The sequence below is a fragment of the Seriola aureovittata genome, chromosome 5, assembly GCF_021018895.1.
Source record: "Seriola aureovittata isolate HTS-2021-v1 ecotype China chromosome 5, ASM2101889v1, whole genome shotgun sequence".
In the NCBI taxonomy this organism is placed as follows: Eukaryota; Metazoa; Chordata; class Actinopteri; order Carangiformes; family Carangidae; genus Seriola; species Seriola aureovittata.
This window is the reverse complement of record NC_079368.1, coordinates 14,393,819-14,414,245: the sequence shown is the minus strand read 5'-3', so window position 1 is coordinate 14,414,245 and position 20,427 is coordinate 14,393,819. Positions and strand designations below refer to the sequence as shown.

The 20,427-nt window shown below is 41.7% G+C and overlaps 1 protein-coding gene across 3 annotated transcripts in view; it reads right to left on the bottom strand.

Moving 5' to 3' along the window:
- Positions 1–20,427, bottom strand: part of acacb (acetyl-CoA carboxylase beta) — a 22,027-nt gene extending 1,600 nt beyond the window's left edge. Inside the window, exons 1-53 of one of the 3 annotated variants that reach the window (XM_056376140.1) lie at positions 20,362–20,427; positions 17,450–18,021; positions 14,527–14,659; positions 14,264–14,402; positions 13,973–14,082; positions 13,768–13,849; positions 13,557–13,655; positions 13,266–13,375; positions 13,033–13,143; positions 12,716–12,925; positions 12,459–12,629; positions 12,164–12,325; positions 11,903–12,066; positions 11,294–11,444; positions 11,107–11,210; positions 10,933–11,014; positions 10,698–10,843; positions 10,457–10,607; positions 10,217–10,351; positions 9,874–10,020; positions 9,587–9,775; positions 9,373–9,473; positions 9,187–9,275; positions 8,949–9,073; positions 8,749–8,862; positions 8,439–8,552; positions 8,262–8,351; positions 8,051–8,169; positions 7,467–7,490; positions 6,731–6,871; positions 6,541–6,640; positions 6,339–6,446; positions 6,189–6,245; positions 5,593–5,634; positions 5,286–5,501; positions 5,046–5,201; positions 4,471–4,674; positions 4,173–4,328; positions 3,968–4,090; positions 3,598–3,867; positions 3,410–3,507; positions 3,168–3,288; positions 2,970–3,080; positions 2,448–2,591; positions 2,252–2,372; positions 2,056–2,152; positions 1,849–1,945; positions 1,582–1,717; positions 1,320–1,497; positions 1,105–1,217; positions 845–999; positions 542–712; positions 53–189 (exon numbers count right to left, since the gene is read on the bottom strand). In XM_056376140.1, coding sequence (XP_056232115.1) covers positions 53–189; positions 542–712; positions 845–999; positions 1,105–1,217; positions 1,320–1,497; positions 1,582–1,717; positions 1,849–1,945; positions 2,056–2,152; positions 2,252–2,372; positions 2,448–2,591; positions 2,970–3,080; positions 3,168–3,288; positions 3,410–3,507; positions 3,598–3,867; positions 3,968–4,090; positions 4,173–4,328; positions 4,471–4,674; positions 5,046–5,201; positions 5,286–5,501; positions 5,593–5,634; positions 6,189–6,245; positions 6,339–6,446; positions 6,541–6,640; positions 6,731–6,871; positions 7,467–7,490; positions 8,051–8,169; positions 8,262–8,351; positions 8,439–8,552; positions 8,749–8,862; positions 8,949–9,073; positions 9,187–9,275; positions 9,373–9,473; positions 9,587–9,775; positions 9,874–10,020; positions 10,217–10,351; positions 10,457–10,607; positions 10,698–10,843; positions 10,933–11,014; positions 11,107–11,210; positions 11,294–11,444; positions 11,903–12,066; positions 12,164–12,325; positions 12,459–12,629; positions 12,716–12,925; positions 13,033–13,143; positions 13,266–13,375; positions 13,557–13,655; positions 13,768–13,849; positions 13,973–14,082; positions 14,264–14,402; positions 14,527–14,659; positions 17,450–18,003 — 7,178 coding nt within the window. In that variant the 5' untranslated portion in view covers positions 18,004–18,021; positions 20,362–20,427. The other 2 variants (XM_056376139.1, XM_056376141.1) reach the window with 2 other exon arrangements.

The window sequence follows — 20,427 nt, the reverse complement described above, 5'->3', positions numbered from 1 at the left end:
CAATCATGCTGTTAATGGTCCACAAAACGTGTGTGTGTGTGTGTCTGCATACCTGCGGATGTGTTTCAAAGTGTTTTCACGTTTCAAGTACTTGATGTTCTCTCGGATAGCTGATCGAGTGCCGTCCTCTGTGGACAAATGCTTCTCAAGCCACTCAACTACTGCTTGGTTATTATCCCAAAGGTAAGCCTGGGAATGCAAACAGACACACCGTCAGATTTCTAATCAGTTCAGTTTTTAAGAATGAAGTGCTCAAAAATAAAAACTGGCTCATGATTTATGATCCACAACCTAAAACTGTCACTGGGTATGACCAAGACAAGCAACAAATCGGCTTTAGCCTTTTAAGTCTCTCAGTATGTCATGATTGCTGGTCATGTTAACAGTCACATACAGGGGTTACAAATAAGAACGACTTCACAAGTGTCATGGTAGATAAACATACAGTACCAGACAAAAAGCTATTCTCAAAACTATACTCAATACTTAAATTGCATGTTTGGCATTGGCAGAGAAAGTAACTCTTGGTGTCATTTCATACCTTGACTGTTCCCTCTGTTTCAACAAACCAGCGTCGCAGCATGGACTGCATGTGTCCGTCACCGAGGTCCTTGTTGGCCTGCAGAATCTCATATTTCACCACCTGCTCCAACAGGAGGCGACGCAGACGCCAGTAGAAGAAGGTCCGCACATTCTTCCAATCCAAAATATCCTGTCAAGAGGCCATTGTAAAATATGTTACAGCAGCTTAATTCTCCTCTGAGTGCAGTTTCATTTTCTGCACCTTATGTTACACACATATTCCCAGACTTAACATCAGTGTGTTCATGAAGTGTTCACTCACAGTGATGACACCCTTCTCCTGCATCCTCCCTGGGGTGTCATGGAGGTCTGCAAACTGCACTGCCACCTGGTGGTAGATGGGCAATAGGAATTCCTCTCTTGCTTTGAGCTTCGACTCCAGCTCTTTGCACTGTTTGTCAGACAGCTCCAGGGAAGCTGATGAAAATAGAGGAGTCACTCTGTGTGTATGAATATCCCAGCAATATTGCAATTATAAAGAAAACAGGGAAATACAAGTGGCTGCATGAGTTGAGCTTTTACCAAGCTGCTCAACCAGACTGGCATAGACTGAATCTAGTCTTCTCATGGTCTTCAGCAGGTCCTTCCTCCTGAATTTGATCTCCACTGTACCTTCAGCCTCCAGCACACCCCCTCTGGACAGAGAAAGCAGAACAGACAAAAAGACAAACTTGTAATCACACAAATCTGTTGTTTAGGTTGGAAACACAATTTTATAACTATTAAAACTCATGTACCTGCTCTCCCTGTCAGCATAGAGCTCCATACACAGGGGGTTGATGGTAGGGTCAATCACCACCCAGGACCCTCCCCTCAACTCAGCATGCGGTGGGATGTACACCAGCACTGGCTGGTGGAAACCATGCAGGGCATCAACAATATAGGCCCCAAACTTCAATATTTGGTCATACATATCTGAGGGAGAAATGGGCATAAGAAGTCACGTCAAGTCTTGTATGTTATACAGTTTCTCTGCGACATTTAGTATTCATCCTATACCCTTCATTCCCCCAGAGAAGCCCCTCCAGTTGGCAAACACCATGAGAGGCAGCCGTTCACGGTTGAAGTCGCAAATGGCCTGAGCTGTTTTAAAGGCTGAATCTGGGAACCACACCTGGCCCGCCTGCTGCAGAACCTGACGAGAACACACAAAAACACACGGGCAGAGGTGAAATGCTCTTCTACTTAGAATCACAGTCTATTATGTATGTGTATGTATGTTATGTTGTGTATGTATGACGTGAACATGTGGAGAGATTTACTCACTTTAGATTCTGAATCCAGGTTGGCTGGATCGGCAGGGACAGTGAACTCAACTGTGCGTGTTTCAACAGCAATGACACCGAGGGGGATTCCCCCTAGCCTGTATTCATTCAGGTATCATTCATTCATTCAGTATTAATAATCAGTTCAAGTGTAAGGTTTAATAATCATTTAACAAATAGTGTATACACTGAGTATAAAGTGATTTACCGTGCTCTTCCCACTACCACTGTCTGAGCCCAAGACTCCATGATCTCCATGAAAGAACCGTGGTCGAAGAATCCACTCTGCCAGGCACCTCTCACCGCTAAAGACACCAATAATGAATGTTCATAACAAGGAAATTTATTTGGTTCACTAATGAAAACTAATAGAAAAGTTTCAGAGTTTAGATCCTGCAACTCACTGGGGTGAGGTCTCCCAGCCAGAATCCAGCGAGGGTCGTACGGTGCTTTTGTAGGAGCGAATTCTATTTCTCTGTCTACTGGATCTGTAGTTGCTATAACAGGCACAGGGGAGTGTTTGTTCTGTGAGGAGAGAGGAAGAAGTTAGTGATGTGGTTCAGTTACTGCATGTAGATCTGGATGTAACAATATATGAACCTTTGGCATGTAGGAGAGCCACTGCAGGATAGTGAAGACGCCCTCAAAGTCATCTGGCACAGTGGTGTGAGTGACTCCATTATTGTGCATGATCTGGACTCCTCCCAGCTGGTTGTTAGAAGTGTAGACCTCTCTGCCCAGAACCTGTACAGACACAGGGACGTAAATGACCATGGTCATGGATTTCTTCAGTTAAAATACTGGAGTATAAAAGCTACACTATAAAGCCATTATTTGCCTCAAGCCTCAAGCAGTTTTTCTACCAACTGTCACTCATCTGGAGCTGGAATTTTGAAATACACTGCAAAAACTCAGTTCTCAAAAACAAAGGGAAAAAAGCATTAAAATGGGGAAAAGTTTGTTTTCACTGTTGCATTAAACTGCAACAAATCAGCCTAGTATGGGCTAAACATGGTGGCTGTGATGTCCACAACAAAATTTCCTTAACATAATTGAAAAGCCAATTTCTGGCAAACAATTTCTGTTTATTCATTAAAAACAAGACGGGTTAATCTAGCAAACCTTGTTCAGAGCGCCTGCTCCAGTCAGGATAATGTGAGAGTTTTCCACCTGGATCACTCGCTGTCCCAAACGGACCAGATAGGCTCCAATTCCAATAGCGCGACACGTCACCTGCAAAAGCATAAAGCTGCTTTAAAAAAGGTCCCAGAGACGTTGACTGGCCCTGGTGGCTGAAAGAAGTCAGATCCAGATTCTCACCATACTGATTGTAATAATCTCCTCATACGCCTGAGAAGATTCTCCAGCGATCATGCCAGAACCTCGCAGGTTCTCAACACCGAGACCTTCATCTTTCCCGATGATGTCAGTGATGATGTACCTGTAACGGATGGGCATGTCGGTATTATCAACAAATCTCTATTATCCCAAAGAGAAAAGTTATGGGTGTCATATATTTCAGTTAGCTGACAGTGTTTACTTCATAAGTATAGAGAATGTACCTGGACTCTCCACCTTCCTCTACATGGTGACAGTGAACAGCGTTGGTGGAGCTGATGCGTGTGTAGTCCTGAGGTGTCAGGTAGAGGTACTTGAAGCCCTGCAGAACGATATTGCCATTCCCTGTGGTTCATTTTTCTTCTACGACCACAAAGTGCAAATGTGATGAGAAACATATCTCAGAGGTTACCTTGTAGGGGTCATTGGGGTCAATCCACGCCACCTGGAACATGTGTTTGATTTCTTCAGCGAGGCCGATGCGTGCGCCACTGTTGGCTGCGATGTAAATGCGAGGGATGCCCTCAGCCCGAGCCAGCTCAGATGCCCTGAGGAACAGCTCATCCTCCTGAGGACCAAACGAGCCGATCATGTGAGTGATGTCATTACAGATGACAATGATGTCTCTGCTCTCTGGGCACTCTGGAGTCTTCATCTTCATCCTAAAGGCGACCATTCCCACCTGGTGGAGAGGTTATAGTGGTTATCAGTATCATCACACTGAGTGAGAATTAATTAAGAGTGTAGAAGTTCATGTAAATTGTTTAAAAAATATATCATACGTCATTATCTCCAGGCAGGCGGTTCATCTGCACCAGTCGACCTTGTGGGTCCAGAACCAGCTCAGTGCACATCAGCACGTCTTGAGGGCATTTGTCCCCTGGACCCCAACGCTTTAATAGTGCCTAAAAGAAGATTTTCAGTTGAGTCAGACACCTTTGGAAAATTAAAGAAAGAAATAAGTTTAATTCAGTGAGTTAGCAGTACTTGTCTGAACATCTCAGGGAAGTCATAGACATATGTAGTGCCCAGAGTTTGAGCCTGGAAGCGTTTGGCCTGCAGCAGGTCTTTGGTCACATAGGGAGTGTTGATCAGCATGCCATGCAGAGGACCCTGCTTGTCCCCATATGACTGGAACATGATCTGCAAAGGCAAAGATGATGAGGTGAATGAAGTTATTCATATGACCATAAAAAAGCAGTCATAAAAATACACACACAGAACAAATACCCTGCAACATAACATGAAAATCTTCAAATGGGCTTCTTCTGTCCACTGTCCTCACCTGTCCAGAACTTGGGTCGTTGACTTCCTTGTACAGGCTGATGTCCAAATAATAGCCGGACTCATTAGTGAGAAACAGGCGGATAGGAACGGCATTTCCTGTTGGCGTCAGGCGGATGTTGATCTTCAGCTCGGCCTGCAGGACACGCAGCTTCCAAAGACGGCTGCCATAGCGCATCACCATGGAGCGGACAGACTCTTCTATCTGATGGTCCCCAAGAAGAGAACGAGGATGTTAAAGAGACAACTGAGTGTTGAATCATATATATTTTTAAGATTCAATTAGTTCGATGAATGTGAACTTAGTTAAAATTAGTTACTTAGTTAAAATCCCAACAAAACATTAGCATCACATCTACTGTTTGAACAGTAAAAACATTTATAGGAGTCACACCTAAGGTATTAACCAAAAATAAGTGAAAGAAAGACGTGAAAATGTAGAGAATGTCGATATAAACGTCATAAAAAAAGACTCTGTTTTGCTGTAGATGAAATAAATTTGCCATGTATTCTGATAAAAGCAATTATGATAAGATTTGACTAAGTTAGCGTACACAGCATGTGCTGGACACTGACTTTGGAAGGGTCCATGATGACAGTTGGGACAAAGTTGAGGAAGATGTGGTTGCAGTCTGTGCGGACACTAGTGTTACTGAAGGCCACCTCCAGCTCATCCATGGCCTCCAGTAGAAGACGTTCTCCCTCGTTCTGAAGGTATTCAAAGGAGGCCTCCTGGTTGTGTATACAGGCAGATTTTAGTTGTGTGTTACTGCAAACATCAGGTAGAATCTTTACTCGAGCAATCAAACAGCTTACCTTTGTAATGAGATCTGAGTGGCGGATAATAGCTCGAATGAAGAAGCGGTAGTCAGTGACTTCAGTACCCTCCTGAACACGGGCAGCACCTAGGTATAAGTGCATCTTGTGGTTGGCACAGGGAACAGCTGTAAGGTCAAAGTTCCTCATGCGGTTGAGCTCCAGCTGAAACGCTAAAGCTGGCTCCAGATTGCGGTAAATGCGATCTTCCTGGAACTGAGGAGAAGCACAGAGAGAGGGCGGTCATCATCTCCTCAGACAGCAGCATGTCGGCTCATTAATTGTATCCAGGTTACTAAGCACTCACCCCGTCCCTCGCTCTGAAAGTGAAGAACTTGGGAAATTCTCTCTGTCAAAGTGAAATTTAAAAAGAAGAATAATGAGAGAGCAAAAAGGTACATGGCTACATTGTGCAGTGTTACTGACTGGGATATGGATAATACGATTCATAAAAGGTTGAGAGGACAGCTATGCTAGGAGCAGACTATCTGTTATATCTATTTTCATTAAGTTCATTAAGCTTTAAAAGGGTCGCCAACCAGCGGTATAAAGCAGCACAAACAGTTTTTAAAAGAGTAAATAAAGATTTTAATATTCTCTATCATGAAAGCTAGACGCATTACAAATGCATTGGAAGTAGCAGAATGTATAGAAAAAAACTTCAAATGAGACACTGATTCATTCTCTTTAGTTTTAGCACAGTAACAAGTAAGTTGTGTGTTTTCATATGAAGGCCATGTATGATCTACTGTACATCAAAAACACAAGTTGAAATTTGGTCAAAAACACTGAAGAGAAAAGAGCCATTTATGGCTTCATGGAGTTCTTTAAAAATGAATATTATATACATATGTACGGGTGATAATAGTGGGTCTAATAAAAATAGTTCACTTGCTGAATTACCTTCTGTGCAATCAAAAATGTGATTCTCCTGATTCCATACTCAAACAGGATTGCTCTCTGTAAAAAAATAAAATAAAATACATCATATTCATTTCATTAATACACAGTCATAAGAATCAGCCATGTGTTAACTTACATCTGGAAACTGACCTTTGACTGGGCGAAGGCAGTGAAGGCTGTGACCAAGGCGTCATCATCCTCTGTGTCTGCTGTTTTTATGGACACATTAATGATGTGGATTGGGTTCTCCTTTGTATTCTGTGGGGGATGGAAGAGAAACTAAATGGCTGCAGAGACACAGATGAAAACGGCCTTTTTATTCGTAAGCCAGTGACCTGTACTCAGCCCTCACCTTGCAGTTCTCCTCCTCATAGAGATTGGAGCAGGACTCTGAGAACGGAGCACTCTCCAACAGTGGTTCAGCGAAGCTGGAGAGAACTTCATCAAAATTCCTGCAAAAGAAAAAGTAACGCATCAACATGAAAATCTTATTTGTACTTTGATCTACATATCTTTGGCATTAATAAATAGTTAAAAGTGACCTTTTGAAGTCATCAAAACACTGGAAAGCCACCATGGCACCCATGCGTTGGCAGGGTGGAGACAAAGCTCCCTCCAGGAAGAGCTCACTGCCCTGCCGCCTCATTTTAAATTGGCCTGATCCATTCACTGGCACAGGAACCCTGAAAAAGAGACACACACAGGTAGTGACAGCAAGATAGGACCACTGAATGATCACATAGAAAGCTTTGCTTTAGGAAGAAACACTGAACAGCCAAGAGTACAAATACTGGTATAGAGAGCAATTAAAGCAAGTCTGGATTGTTCTTATCTATTTATATTATAATTACACAGAGGTGATATGTGCATTTCATGTATTGAATTGAAAGGGAATTGTGAATTGTTGTTATCGAGAACAATTGTTACCATATCCGACTGAGAGTTGCAAATCAAGAATCAAAATCTGGTGCTGGAGAATACAGGCTCCCCATTCGGTGGCAGTCATTTAAATCTCAGGCTTGAAGTTTTTAAGAGGAACATGAAATAAATAAAAGATGTTCCTGTCAAAAAGCTCAATATTGCTTTAAAAGTAGAAAGAAGCAACAAAAAATATGGAGAAGCTCAGATAAACAGTGAATTAGGAAGGACTTGTTAGAGGAGTCCTTAAGCAAATCTTTCTGGTTTCACAGGACGGAGGGAAAAAGCAACACAGTGCATCCAGCATGCATTGTACACACGATCGGGAGGTTTGGCTGGCTGGGAGGAGCTTTACTCTACCTGTTCAGAGTAGGGCTGCTCCCTCTGAAATAAGATGATTGACAGGTGAATATTAGCAGCGGATCAAACTGCACTTCTAGCTTTAGGCATTATGATTAGATATAAGCACTTTCTTATGCTTTGCACATTCATATTAATGTCCAGTGGGGAAAAAAAACACTGCACTCACAGTTAGCCATAAGCTGTTACAGCAGTGGTTTATAGATCGCCCTGCACCTGTACCACTATACTGAGGGTGACTATAATGTATACTGAAATAATGTTTAATGATAAGTCAGGACAATTTAAGCGAAATGATGCCTGAGAGCTGAGGGACACTTAATAAGCCTGGATTTCTTCATGTGAGCCTGAAAATGAACTATATATATCTCTTTATCTTTATAACAAGTTTTATTTGGTGTAATGAAAAGCTGCTCTATCAGTTAAAGCCCATTCTGTCATCACCACAAGTTAAAGGTCGGCAATATGTGTTGAAGCGATATGTGTCCAGTTCTGGTGGTCAATATAAAAATTAGATGATAATGCGCCATTCGTCTGTGGCTGAAGAGACTTTGCAGTTCAGTTTAGAGAGGGCAACATGTTACCTGTTTGGATGTGATGATGGCAACATGAACTGGAAGTCTACAGCGCACGTTCTATCCTGCAGCTGGTGATGCTGGATGCTATTTAGCTCGTAGGCGATATAACCTCTGCGCACATACACCTGAGAGTCAAGACAGAACACGTCATTCTCACTGACTGAGAGATAAAAATGCACAAGAAAGAAATCCATCGGTGTGAATCCACTAACCATACCTCCAAAGCAGCCATGCATACAACTTGATTGGCGTGATAGAAGAAATTGGGCAAAACATCAAAAATGGAGGTTTCGGAGAGAATGAGTTTCTGTGGGAAATGAAAACAAGTAGAATTAATTTGACCTGCTGCTAAAAATGGATGATCACAGTGAATGTGTTTCCATACACGGCTAACCTTCAAGTTCTCTGGGCAAAACTGGTGGCCGTACATGTCGATGGCTGACAGGAAGATGGATTCCACCTGGTTGTGTCTCAGTTCATATGATGGTAAATGGGAGGCAATCAAGACCTATGAGAGATTTATAAAGATAATATCAATATATACAGCAAGAATAATCTGACGGGAAAAAAAATTGTGTAATTTCTTTAAATTTCTCAAAAAATATCACTTAAACACAATTTGAGGTATCGCGCCTGGCAGATCATTGTGCTTAAACTATATATTCTAAATAAACAGCACATGTCTAAGTGAGATGTAGTCTTACCTGTCTGGCTCTCAAGGCCACCTTTGAATTTTCCATCTTGCTGAGCTGTGTGAGTTCATTCAGAATAACCATCAGCTCATCTGCCAGGGTGGGATCTCTTCCACACAGTTGGTCCTACACACAGTCAAAGACATACATCACATCACAAAGAATTCACGTAGAGAGAATGATCAATGCGTCCACGTCAGTGAAAGTCTTACTATGAGCATAGTGACCAGGACGTTCTTCTTGGAGACCTGGGCATGAGAGAAGATGTACTCCAGGACGGGACTCATGTCAGGTTTGTGCTGCTCTCTCAGGTTGATCACACACTTGTCATAGTGAGCTGTTTGGGAGAAAAAGAGCAAAAGTATTTCAACTAAAGCTCAACTGCACTCACAATAAAGAAAACGCCACATTTAGAGCTGTCATCTAAAACTGAAAGAGTATTAATGTCACCTTGCTGAAACTGCATCTCTACTTGCAGGTAGCGCTTCAGCAGATCGAGAACCACAGACTTCATATAACCACGGATTCCACTGCGATACCTGAACAGAGCATGTGTCAGTCAATGCAATACCAATATCATTCATTTATGTTATTACTGCTGCACAATCTGCATGTGACAAAAATGAAAAAACAAACCTCTGTACCAGCTGTACAATACTCTGAGTGTTCATGAAGAAAACCTCTCGGTCAGACTTCCTCTGTAGGGTCGCTGCATGGCTGTCTAGAATATTTGCAATCTGAAATAAAATAATATAATATAAACATCATTATAATACACTGGCAAGAGCCTTTAAAGAACTAGCTATGTGGCACAAGTTCAACCAGCACTGTGTTGTTGCGTGGCTTTTACCCTCTGACTGGGGAACTGGCAGAGGACAGAGGTGATGTTGCTCGCATACTGAGCCATGACTTTACGGATGTCTTTCTCAACACTCGGTGGAATACGACCGGCCACGCTGGTCATGATCTCCTGGAGTTCCAACAGCGGCAGGGAGGGGTCTCTTAGAGTCTTCATCAGGGTAGCCACCCACTGTTTCAGCTGCAGAGGTGAACACGCAAACCCAAACATGCTCATTGAGTCAATAAAACGTACTAATGTCTGTAGTTCAGAAACCTGCAGTGGCAGAAAGTCTGTACCTTGCTGCTGAAGTAAGGTTCTTCCAGGCAGTAGCCATCCATGACTTTAACCAGGTTTTCAAGCACACTGTGGAACACCTGGTGAAGCTTTTCCCCAACCATGGGCAACGGTTGCTGGGGTGGAAGTGTGGCTGTGTTGAGCTCCACCTATGACAGAGAGGGAAATGGGAAAGCACAAATATTATCTGAAATTAAAAAGAAGAGAATGTTTTTGTTCTCCAACCGGACTTAAACAACCAACAGTGTGCACATGCAATATAATATCTGAGTTAGATCTGGACATCAGAATGTGTTAGAAAGTGTTAGAAACAACTAAGATATCCAGTGATTTGGAATAATCTACCCTGTGTATACTGCTGGGGTCATCCAGGTCCATATGTGCCACCACACAGCCATGCTCCAGTACTGCTCCAGGTCTCTTGACAAAGTGGATGCAACCAGACTGCTGCACAGTCAGAGTCATCACCATCTTCATCACCTGAATCAACAGCACAAACAGCCAGTCAAGAAAATACCAAAAGACAAGGCATTGACTCATGAAATCACAGGCACTGTACATTTTGCCCAAATCTCTCAAAGTCACCTCAATCTCAGCATAAGTCTCTCCTGCAACGATATGACCCCCATCCTCAACTACGTACTGCAGCAGTTTGCCAGCAGAGGGCGACCTTAGCACCGTGGGATCCTTCTCCTTCTCAAATACACAGGTCTTATTGCCAACAGTGATGCGGTAGCTGCAGGGTTTAAGTAACATTAGAAACGAGTAAACAGATAAAAAAAGGAAGGAAGTTAAGAAAGTGTTTTGTACACAGTCACAGTCTTGCCTGTCTACTTCCTCTTTCATGTAGGTGGTGTGGCTGCTGCCATCGTAGGACAACAGAAGACCTCCGTCGCTCAGCCTGTGAACATCTATCTCAATGTTGGAGCCGTTCATCATGATGACATAAGTTGTTGGGGACTGGCGAGCCACCTGCAAGCAGAGACAGTGATCATTCATTGATTAAAAAAGGTAAGTGGCTGAGTCAAATGAGGAACTTGTGAAGGGAATAAAGCAGATACCTTGAGGCAGAACTTGACTCCTTCATATATAAGGTCCACATTGACAGAGTTGAGGAGACTGGCTGCAGGCAGGACTTGGCCTCTAAGGATGCAGCAGAGAATGTTCTTAAAAGTCAAATTATATGAGTAAGAATTGTTGTGAGACATTAATAAGAAGGGACTGTGTCTACTGACCTTTCCAGGGAATGTAGGTAGTCAGACATGCTCTTCCTGAAGCTGGCATCAGTAACATGCAAAGCCCCACAGACGATACCCAGCATGGTGTCTGGTCTCTCTGCCTGCAGAAAGAGCAAGGGGCTCAAATGATCCAATAAAACATAGAAACCACACAAAGGTCTGGCCATCAGGTTCAGTGTCTTACCTGCACTTTCTCTGCAATCAGATGATCCAGCCAGCCAGTGTCAATGTCATTGTTTCTGAAGCTTTCTGTCTCTAGTAACTTAATGAGGTATTCAACCGTTGTCCTGAAGTCACCTCTGATAGACAGCTCTTTCATAGCCACCACCATGTTCCTGAAGCATATGGCAAATGTTACACTTGATGAACAAATGTATAATGAATAATTTATAATAATGATTTATCATGTTTTAACTATAGAATTTAGCCAACGTTTCTTACACTTCCTTCAAAAAACATACATAACATATAACATTGTTATTATGATATGTTTTATGTTATTACTATGTTATTATAAAATATTTTGAATAACACTGAAAAATGTAAGACAACTGCATTAGTTGCAAAAGTATATAGCATTTTTGTCTTCTAAGATTTTATTGTATGATTGGCAGGTCATTGCATTTCAACATTTTAGTTTTATTACATTTTAGGGAGTTGCAGCATTGGAGCAGATTAGCTTTACTGCCTGTTGCCTCAGGGTTCACACCCAACAGCTATAATTTCTAAATATCATACGTATTGGCCTCATAAATTTTTTTTTTTTTTTTTTTTTTTTTTAAAACAGGCTTACGAAATGGCTTCTTCACGGTTCTCGCCCCAGGAGAAACAGTGTCCAAACTGTGAGTCTGCAAATTCATGCAGACCACCAGTCGCACCCACACTGAAATAACCCCACACGTTTTTACTGCTGCGGAAGTTCAGCTCCTGCACGGTGCCAGAACTAGGCTTGAATCCCTGTGAGTGATGGCAAAAGGATGACAAGAGGGTTTATGCAAGTTAAAAGTATGTTGACAAAACTGTGTTTTGAGTGTTGATGAAATTGGGACTCTACCTCATCAGGGTTCTCACTGGTGATGCGAGCAGCTATGACGTGCCCTCTTGGACTTGGTATGCAGTACGGAGTCTCAAAGTTAACGATGGTGTCACCCCATGGAGTTTCTCCATAAAACAAGCGGATGTCCTTAATTCTATGAAGGGGGATTCCCATCGCAATCTATCAGAGATGAAACACTGAGTTTTAACAGCAGGCTTTAATCTGTAGCTATATTCTTCTTAGATGCATGAGGAATAATTCTGCTGCTGTGGTATAATAATTGTTGAGCCAGTGTCCGCTGACAGAGGTTTACCTGAAGCTGGGCAGCAGGTAGGTTCACATCTCCGATCATCTCTGTACAGGGATGTTCAACCTGCAGGCGAGGATTCAGCTCCAGGAAGTGGAAATTTCCGTCTTCAGAGAAGAGATACTCCACAGTACCTGCACTCACATAGCCCACCATCTTGGCCAGACGCACTGCATACTGGCCCAAACAGGAAAGAGGAGACTAAATGTAAAGCTGAGTTAATTAGAATGGGACAAGACATGCATGCAGTGATGTGAACTAACCCGTTCCATTTGCTCGAATGTTGAGGGAGCAGCTATGGTGGCAGGAGCCTCCTCTATGATCTTCTGGTGCCTTCTCTGGATGGAGCAGTCTCGTCCAAACAGAGAGATGGCATTTCCATACTCATCAGCCAGTATCTGAACCTCAAGGTGTCTCGCATGCTGAGCCAGCTGCATGATGAAGATGGGTGACCCGGGTACCTCTGTCTGAACCTGAACTCAAAGGAATTAGAGAAGAATTACATCTAATTCAACTGTATAAAGTCAGGGCTAAATTACATAGAAATCAGTCATTAGGCTATAAAATGTAAACCAGAAACCTGTCTGAAGGAACTCGGAAAATCCTCAGAACTTTCTACTTTCCGGATACCCTTTCCACCACCACCCTCAGAGGCCTTGATAACAACTGGATAACCAATTATCTCAGCTCCCTGCAAAGAAACAACACATAAAATATAACTTATCAAAAGACACTTGCTTGAAGGGAATAATTTGAGGAAAAATGAAGCGAATGTGTAGATATTATTAAGATGACTTTGCTTAATATGCTTACTGCCAGTCCGTCATCTACATCATGAACACAGCCCTTTCCATACACCTCTGGAGGAACACTGATCACATTGCCCAGTCCTTGGTCCTCCTCCGCCCAGTTCACTCTCAGACCTGGAGCACAATGACACACCAAGTAAGAACATTAAAACACTGCCAGATGTTGACATTGAGTCTTTGTACTGTACAGACATACAACACATATCACATCGGGGAGTCCATACCCTGTGCAGACAGCACAATATGTCCTACCCCACATTGTGAAAGAGACAGTGTGTGGAGGTAAATGCATCACCTGATCCGCTCCATGGTAGTGTGGGAATGTCAGCACTCTGGGCCACAATGGAGGAAGCCACCTTATCCCCTAGAGCCCACATGGCTTTACTGGATGGCCCTGGCAGATACGTTAATCATCATTAAACAAAGAGATGTGACACAGGTATAAATGAGCCAAATAAAAATAATGCAAATATTCTGCATTTTAAAACATCTTTATATATATGTACCTAAGAATGATATTCCTGCTTTGTTCAGGAGCTCAGGCAGTTTGGGATTTTCTGAGGCATGGCCCCAGCCGGCCCACACAGCCTGTAAAGAGTAATAAACAAACCGACAGAAAAATCCTTTATCACAGTTTTTTATTAACAGGTCAAAGAGGAAAGGTTTAACTCACAGGCCACAAGACACAGATGTGTAAATGTTGAAACGTACCTGGACTGGGATTCTTTTTGCAATGTCCACTATGAGCTCTACATTGGCATAGTTGTTATTGTTGGGCCCACCAGGTACAGGCACATAATGGTCTGCCATTTTAATGTATTCTACAAGGGAAAAAGAGTAACACATAACAGTTGAATATTTATTCAGTAAGGGTTCACAGGGAATCACTTGAAACAGCTGACTCTCAGTTAAGACACAGTTTCCAGTGTTTTCCTCTAACGCACACCCAGATAACTGCTGGGTAATAAAAAATAAAAAGATAAGGCTCAAGCTAACAATTACCTGCATTGGCTTTCAAGTCTTCTGGGGTTACCATGACCACAAAGCGGATGGTCCTCTCATTGCGAAACATTTCATAGGACCAGCGACGGATAGAACGCATACATTTGACTGCAGCAATGCCATTGTTTGCTATCAGCACCTGTGACAGAGACAAAAGCCTCTTGAGTAGCACTTAAGACAGACAGAAATTGGAAAATTCTGCAATGTCATTAATTAATGAAAAATAAGAGATTCAAAAATACAGGAAGGATTATCTTTCTTACTTTTTCAATAACACGGTTGCCACCAAATCGGGTGACAAACTCAGCAGGAGAGGCCACAGTGAAGTCCCTCTGTAGATCCATCTTTCTGTGTTCACGTCCTTTTTTCACCAAGTGAGGACCTGACATGCTAGGCCTGGAGGGGAGAGCTCGTGGTTAGTTGTCCTGCTCAATAGCACAGCAAAACAGTTACCTGGGTCTACTCTGTTTTGTATATTAGCTGCAACATATATTAAATAAGACAGAAAACAAAAGCCTGAAATCATCCTCCATAATGCCACACCCAGACAAGCAAGACAGACACAGATTACAGTGCTCCTCAACAGCCATAATCGTGACCTGTTAAGAAGCTACATGATAACAAGAAGTAAACAAGGAGGACTCAAAATCAAAAACTCAAGTCAAAGTTCAGCCCGTCTCTGCAACAGGCAAACACAAACTGTAGACCATCCCATTCATTTCTGACCTTATCTTCAAATTGACACTTAACCACTGCTCTTCACAGGAACATGTAATTTCAACAAACTATTTGTGTCAGAAATTAGACCAATACTATCAGTCTTAGTGTCCCTTTTTATCAGTTGTTCACCACCGCAAAGTCAATAAAAGTAAATGTGTCATACAGACTTGCACCTTAGCCCAGTCATGCAACAGGTGTACAAGGCAGATTCCAACAGTCACAGCAGAAGTAATAATTGATAAACATATATTCAAAATTATTTCAAATGCACCAGGCAGGTTTAAACAGACACCTATATCCATGAGGCAGTATTAGTTATACATATTATACATAGCAGTCAGTGATAATAATTACTGATAATTATTGATTTCACTGGAGTCTACAAGTCTTTCTAACACTCGATACTGCAGAGACCACGAGCAAGGAAATGTACCTCTTTGTTGTGCTGGGTTTTAAATTCGGTATAATCATGTAATCACATAAAACAGCTCAAGCTGTTGGCAAGTTTAGGGCTAGAATCACAGGCTCCATTTTTATGCTACAAAAGTGGATTATCTAATGGTTTACTGTTTGACTATAGATTCTTGCAAGATTAAAAGAGCAGCTACATCATTAAAGTAGTAAAACTGAACACACTGGGGTGATTATTTTACCGTTTGAAATCCTTTACCATTACAAATACCACCAAGTTAAGACAATAAAGGCAAAGCATTTTTTCATGCTTTGCTATACACAAATTGAATAAATGGTGCAATAGCATGAGGTAATTTACATACCATCACTATCTGTCCTGCTCATTCCAATGTCTCACTGCAATTGCACCACAAGCCACTTGTACCTTCATAGTAATTCTGTGCCCTGTTAAGATATCATTGAGAAACAACTGCGTTGCATTGGTGAGCTATATTGTGGTGTTGGAGTGCAATTCTGCCCGGGCTGATATGAACTTTAAACTTAGCTCTGTATTGTACTGTTCACTGTGGAAATACAGATTGCACTTGGTTATTGAGCTAGTTTTTGATAACCTTTTCCAGGTCTGTGTCATGCACTTTCAGTTCACTTTTATTCTGATCTTTTTCCAGCACATGGTGCATGATGTGACAGGGTGAATTTTAATAAGACACAGTATCTAAGTATCTATTTAGAAACATGACTTCGGGACAAGTCAGTTGTGTTAAAACAGCCTTTTACTATCCCGTTTCATGATGTCACCAGTCCTCGGGTCTGTTTTACACCTCCCCCCACCAGCGAGTACACATTGTTGGAGCGTTTTTTTTTTATTTCCTCAAACTTATATGTGCCAAGACAAGCTCTGTACGGTTACATAACAACCACACAAGCGAATCTTCCTGTTAAAAAATATGTCTGCAGGAGTTGCTACGGCATTTGCTGAATTTTACCACAAAGTAACTGTGCATCATTTTGTGTTATTCCTGCTGCTCTGAGATAAAGCCTGTGATAACTGTCCAAAGAACAAACCCTGCAGCGAACGTATCAAATTACAAACAACAGTATGAAACATCTTAATGGGACTTGCCTTCGGAGATATGGGAACAAGCTGAGACTTTGGCAGTCTTTCTCCTCCATGATACAGCCAACCTTATTGTTCTTCATTAGTTAGTAGTAAAAATTAATTTCAACATTTAAGGCCAAAAAAAGAGACTGTTAAAAAGTGCTTCCTCTGAGGCGCTCCCTCCCTCTCCCCTCCCACATGTGCAGCAAAATATCAACAGATCCCCTGTGACAGATCACAGGCTGTTCATTACAAATACACACACAGCTGAGGCCAACACCAGCACAAAAGGATTCATTCTACTTCATTTACAAAGGAAGGAAACAAGTATCCAGACAAAATCTGTAGTCAAAGATCTGGATATGGAAAAACTAAAACCTTGCACCCACATACAAACATTTCTTTTATTTTTTTTTTAAAGGTGCATATTCCTTTGAACTCCGGGAAATGCTTCTAACCTGCAGAGGAAATTCTCTTACCTCTCTGCCTTTCATGATGATTCCCACAAGTCAAGCCAGCACACATAACTTTATGCACGAGTCAATCCAACTAAGCCTGTAAAGTTGAACACGTAGCTGTGTGCACTAAACAAATCCTCTGATCCTCCATCATATCGTATACCATCACTGGGTTTAAAAAATAACTCAACTATGCCAACCGTGACCAAAAATAACGAGCAAAAAAAATTAGTGTCTAAGTGTTTTTGTTTGCTGTGTTGTGACCTGGAGTCACACCACAGGTTTCAAAGTCACTGGTTGAAGTTCTTGTTCCAATAATAGAACCGAGGTGTTTGGCATGTGACAATAACACATAATGCAGTCAGGTGATAATGCACAGCTCGTGGAGACAGGGCAAGTAGAAGCATTTCACCTATGAATAGTCACATGACCTAGTGCTGAAAAAAGGCCAGGCCCTAGATAGTTGACATTAAATTTGCTTAAATAAAAACTTACTTGATGCCTGAGGAGCTGGACTGCGGGACTGCAGAGGACGCCTGCTGAGGGGAAGTTTTCAGGGTGGAACTCAGAGGCTGAGATGTACCACTTGGAGGTTTGGTGACAAGAGGCTCCTCGTCTGAGGAGTTATCCTCTGATGCTCCAAGAATGAACTTCAGGCGTTCCCTCGCCTGGGGCCCTGAGCTGAACTTTGGCACATTGGATTTGTAAGTTTTCTGGGTGGCCGGTGGCAACGATGACAGCTCTGAATTTACTTCAGAGGAAGACTGTGGAGCCTCAGAGTCCACTGTTTTGATGTCAAGACCTGCAGAGGCACTGTTAGCCAGAGGACTGTTGTTCTCATTGTGTGTTGAGGTAGTGGGTACTATTGACAGGAAATGTTCGTCTGGATGAGGAGTGTGTGTAGCAGACATGTCTTCCTCGGCTGCTGGGGGACCACAGCCAGACAGAGATCCCTCTCCTTTCACATGCATCACTACTGTCTTGGTATTAATCCTCCACAGCAGCAAAAATATCCATAGGATTAATCCCAAAACTGCGAACGGGAACATTCAGACATCCTCCTGTGACTGCAACAAGAACAATAACAATGATTATAATTTATACCAGAGATGAAAATAACATCTACACATCTTAAAGGGAAACTCCATCCAATTTACACAAAATTTGTTCACAGGTCCTACTGCTGCATATGCCATAAAGACTTTTGTGGCTCCAGAGGGAGCTGTGCAAAATCTGATAAATTGCCTCAAGTGATGTCACTTGAGTCAGCATTGGTTGGGCTGAAAACTACAAGTTTGAAAACAACCAGACCTCTGTAGCCTGCTCCCCATCTCTGCTTGAGACCAGCAGCTCAAAACAACACATCGAAATCTGTCGAATGGCTTGAGTTGAGCTGTATTGTGGGTAATGTAGGCGTAAGGTTTTGATGAGGAAGAAGAATGTGTTGAATAAAAAAAGATGAAATCTCTGGTGTATGGATTACTTTTTTTTTGTAAAATGCACATCATGAGTCTGACAATGTCATGGGAGTACAATACTAAATCAGTGGATTACTCTTTAAAAAGAGCAGGATAACTATGACATATCTTTTTGACCACACAAAAAACAAGAGTACTGTAGGCAGAACTCAATATATCGATCCAGATTAATTTATTGCAAACATATCAGTAATGTCGTATTATCAAGTAATAGCTTGATATGCTAATATGAGTGAGCCTATTTAAAACTGTCATCAGTACATACTTTGCATGAGTATCGACCAATATATGCATCTTTATCAGATGTTTTTCAATTCGTTGTCTTTGCCATTAGAGTTAGGTGAATTGAGAAAATATTATGGTATATAGCATTGCTCTCAGTGTACTATTCTAGTCCAAGGACATTTATCTTGAGGTGAGGATCAGAAGCCCTCTCAGGACAGGGGCACTCTGGGTAATTTGAGATAAGATCTGTGGGTTAGAAAAAAGAGAAAAAACAGACAGAAGTTCTCACTTTTATATCAGTTCAATTCTAAGAGGACAACATCTATACTACTAAAGTGCAAAAAGTATAATATTAATTATTAAAAAGTAAAGTAATATTTAGTAAACCAATTAAAATCATATAATGACCAATGATTAGAATTTGTCATATTCACAGTCTTCTTGACTGTGATTCTTACAAATCAGTGAATCAAGACAGCTAAGCAGGTTACTGTGCCAGGAGGACCTGGCAGGCTACATGTCCCACCCAGTGTCCCATAAACAGCCTGTCTGTAACAGCTGACATGAGAGCCAAGTGTGGCTGCTTCATATGGGGTAAAGGTCAACACTAAGGGAATGAAGGCTGAGGAGGAGGAGGACGCAAAAACATCCACATAAACAGCATTAATGAGCATCTGGAGGCACCCAAATCAAGAAGTAAACTTAAAACACCTATCAATGTGCAATCCATGTGAAACAAATACAGATTCCTGACGTGATTCAAAGTCCACATATCAAATAAAAACCAAAGATAAATTCATATGCAGCCCATGTGAAAGAGGCAGACAAGGAGGCATTTGTCCTCCGCAGCCACTTTGACTTTGAGGCTTAACAGAAACAAAGGAAAGGCTGAGCAATCACTTTCCATATGAAGCACATTATTTTTTATGTCATATGGTATTTTTTTTGTCATATTATTAAAAGGCACTGCAAATGTTTCCTTTATAAGCAATCAATACTTCCAGTAATTAATACTGCAAATTTGAATTAGAAGGTAGTTATTCCACTAATTCATAAAAAGGATAAATTAGATTAAAGTGTGATGACATTAGCTCCATGCTGACCTCAACCAACTGTCAAACGTACAGTGTTAACAGACTACATGTGGTTTATCACCTGCAAACTGAACTAAATACATAAATGCATGTGCTGTTCTTTTCTCACAAAACTTATCGACCTGCATGACAGAAAAAAGACTTACAAAGCAAAGCAGGATGTTAAACGCAGGTCAGTTCTGAGAGAACAACTAGAGATTAATCCATGTTTCACTCAACAGGAAAACTAAGCTGCTTGTAAAGATTAAACGCTAGGTCCGTTTGTATCAGCGAGATGCAACTGAGGTTTAAATGGTAAAAGTGAACTATACAAGCGGTATTTAACTATAAAAACATGTAACTTACACTCACCACAACAGATAAAAGACAGCATTGCTCTGGCGTTGTTGTTGTTGCTGCTGCAACGACACTTGGCTAGCGAGCTAGCTGACAGGAAAACCACTGAGTATTCTTCATAACTTCACACTAGTCAGTTATTTTGAATTAAAACAATTTCTTCACAGTCTGTTTAACTCGACCGACAGTTCAAACTCCAACTAAAGTGAATTGAGCGTTGTTTACGCTTTTAACAATTGTCATGCCAGCAGCAGCAAATGTCAAAACCACCTACCACCAGTCCAGTCTCTGAGCACCTCAGCAACCCACCACTACCACCACCACTGTCCACCTCCTCACC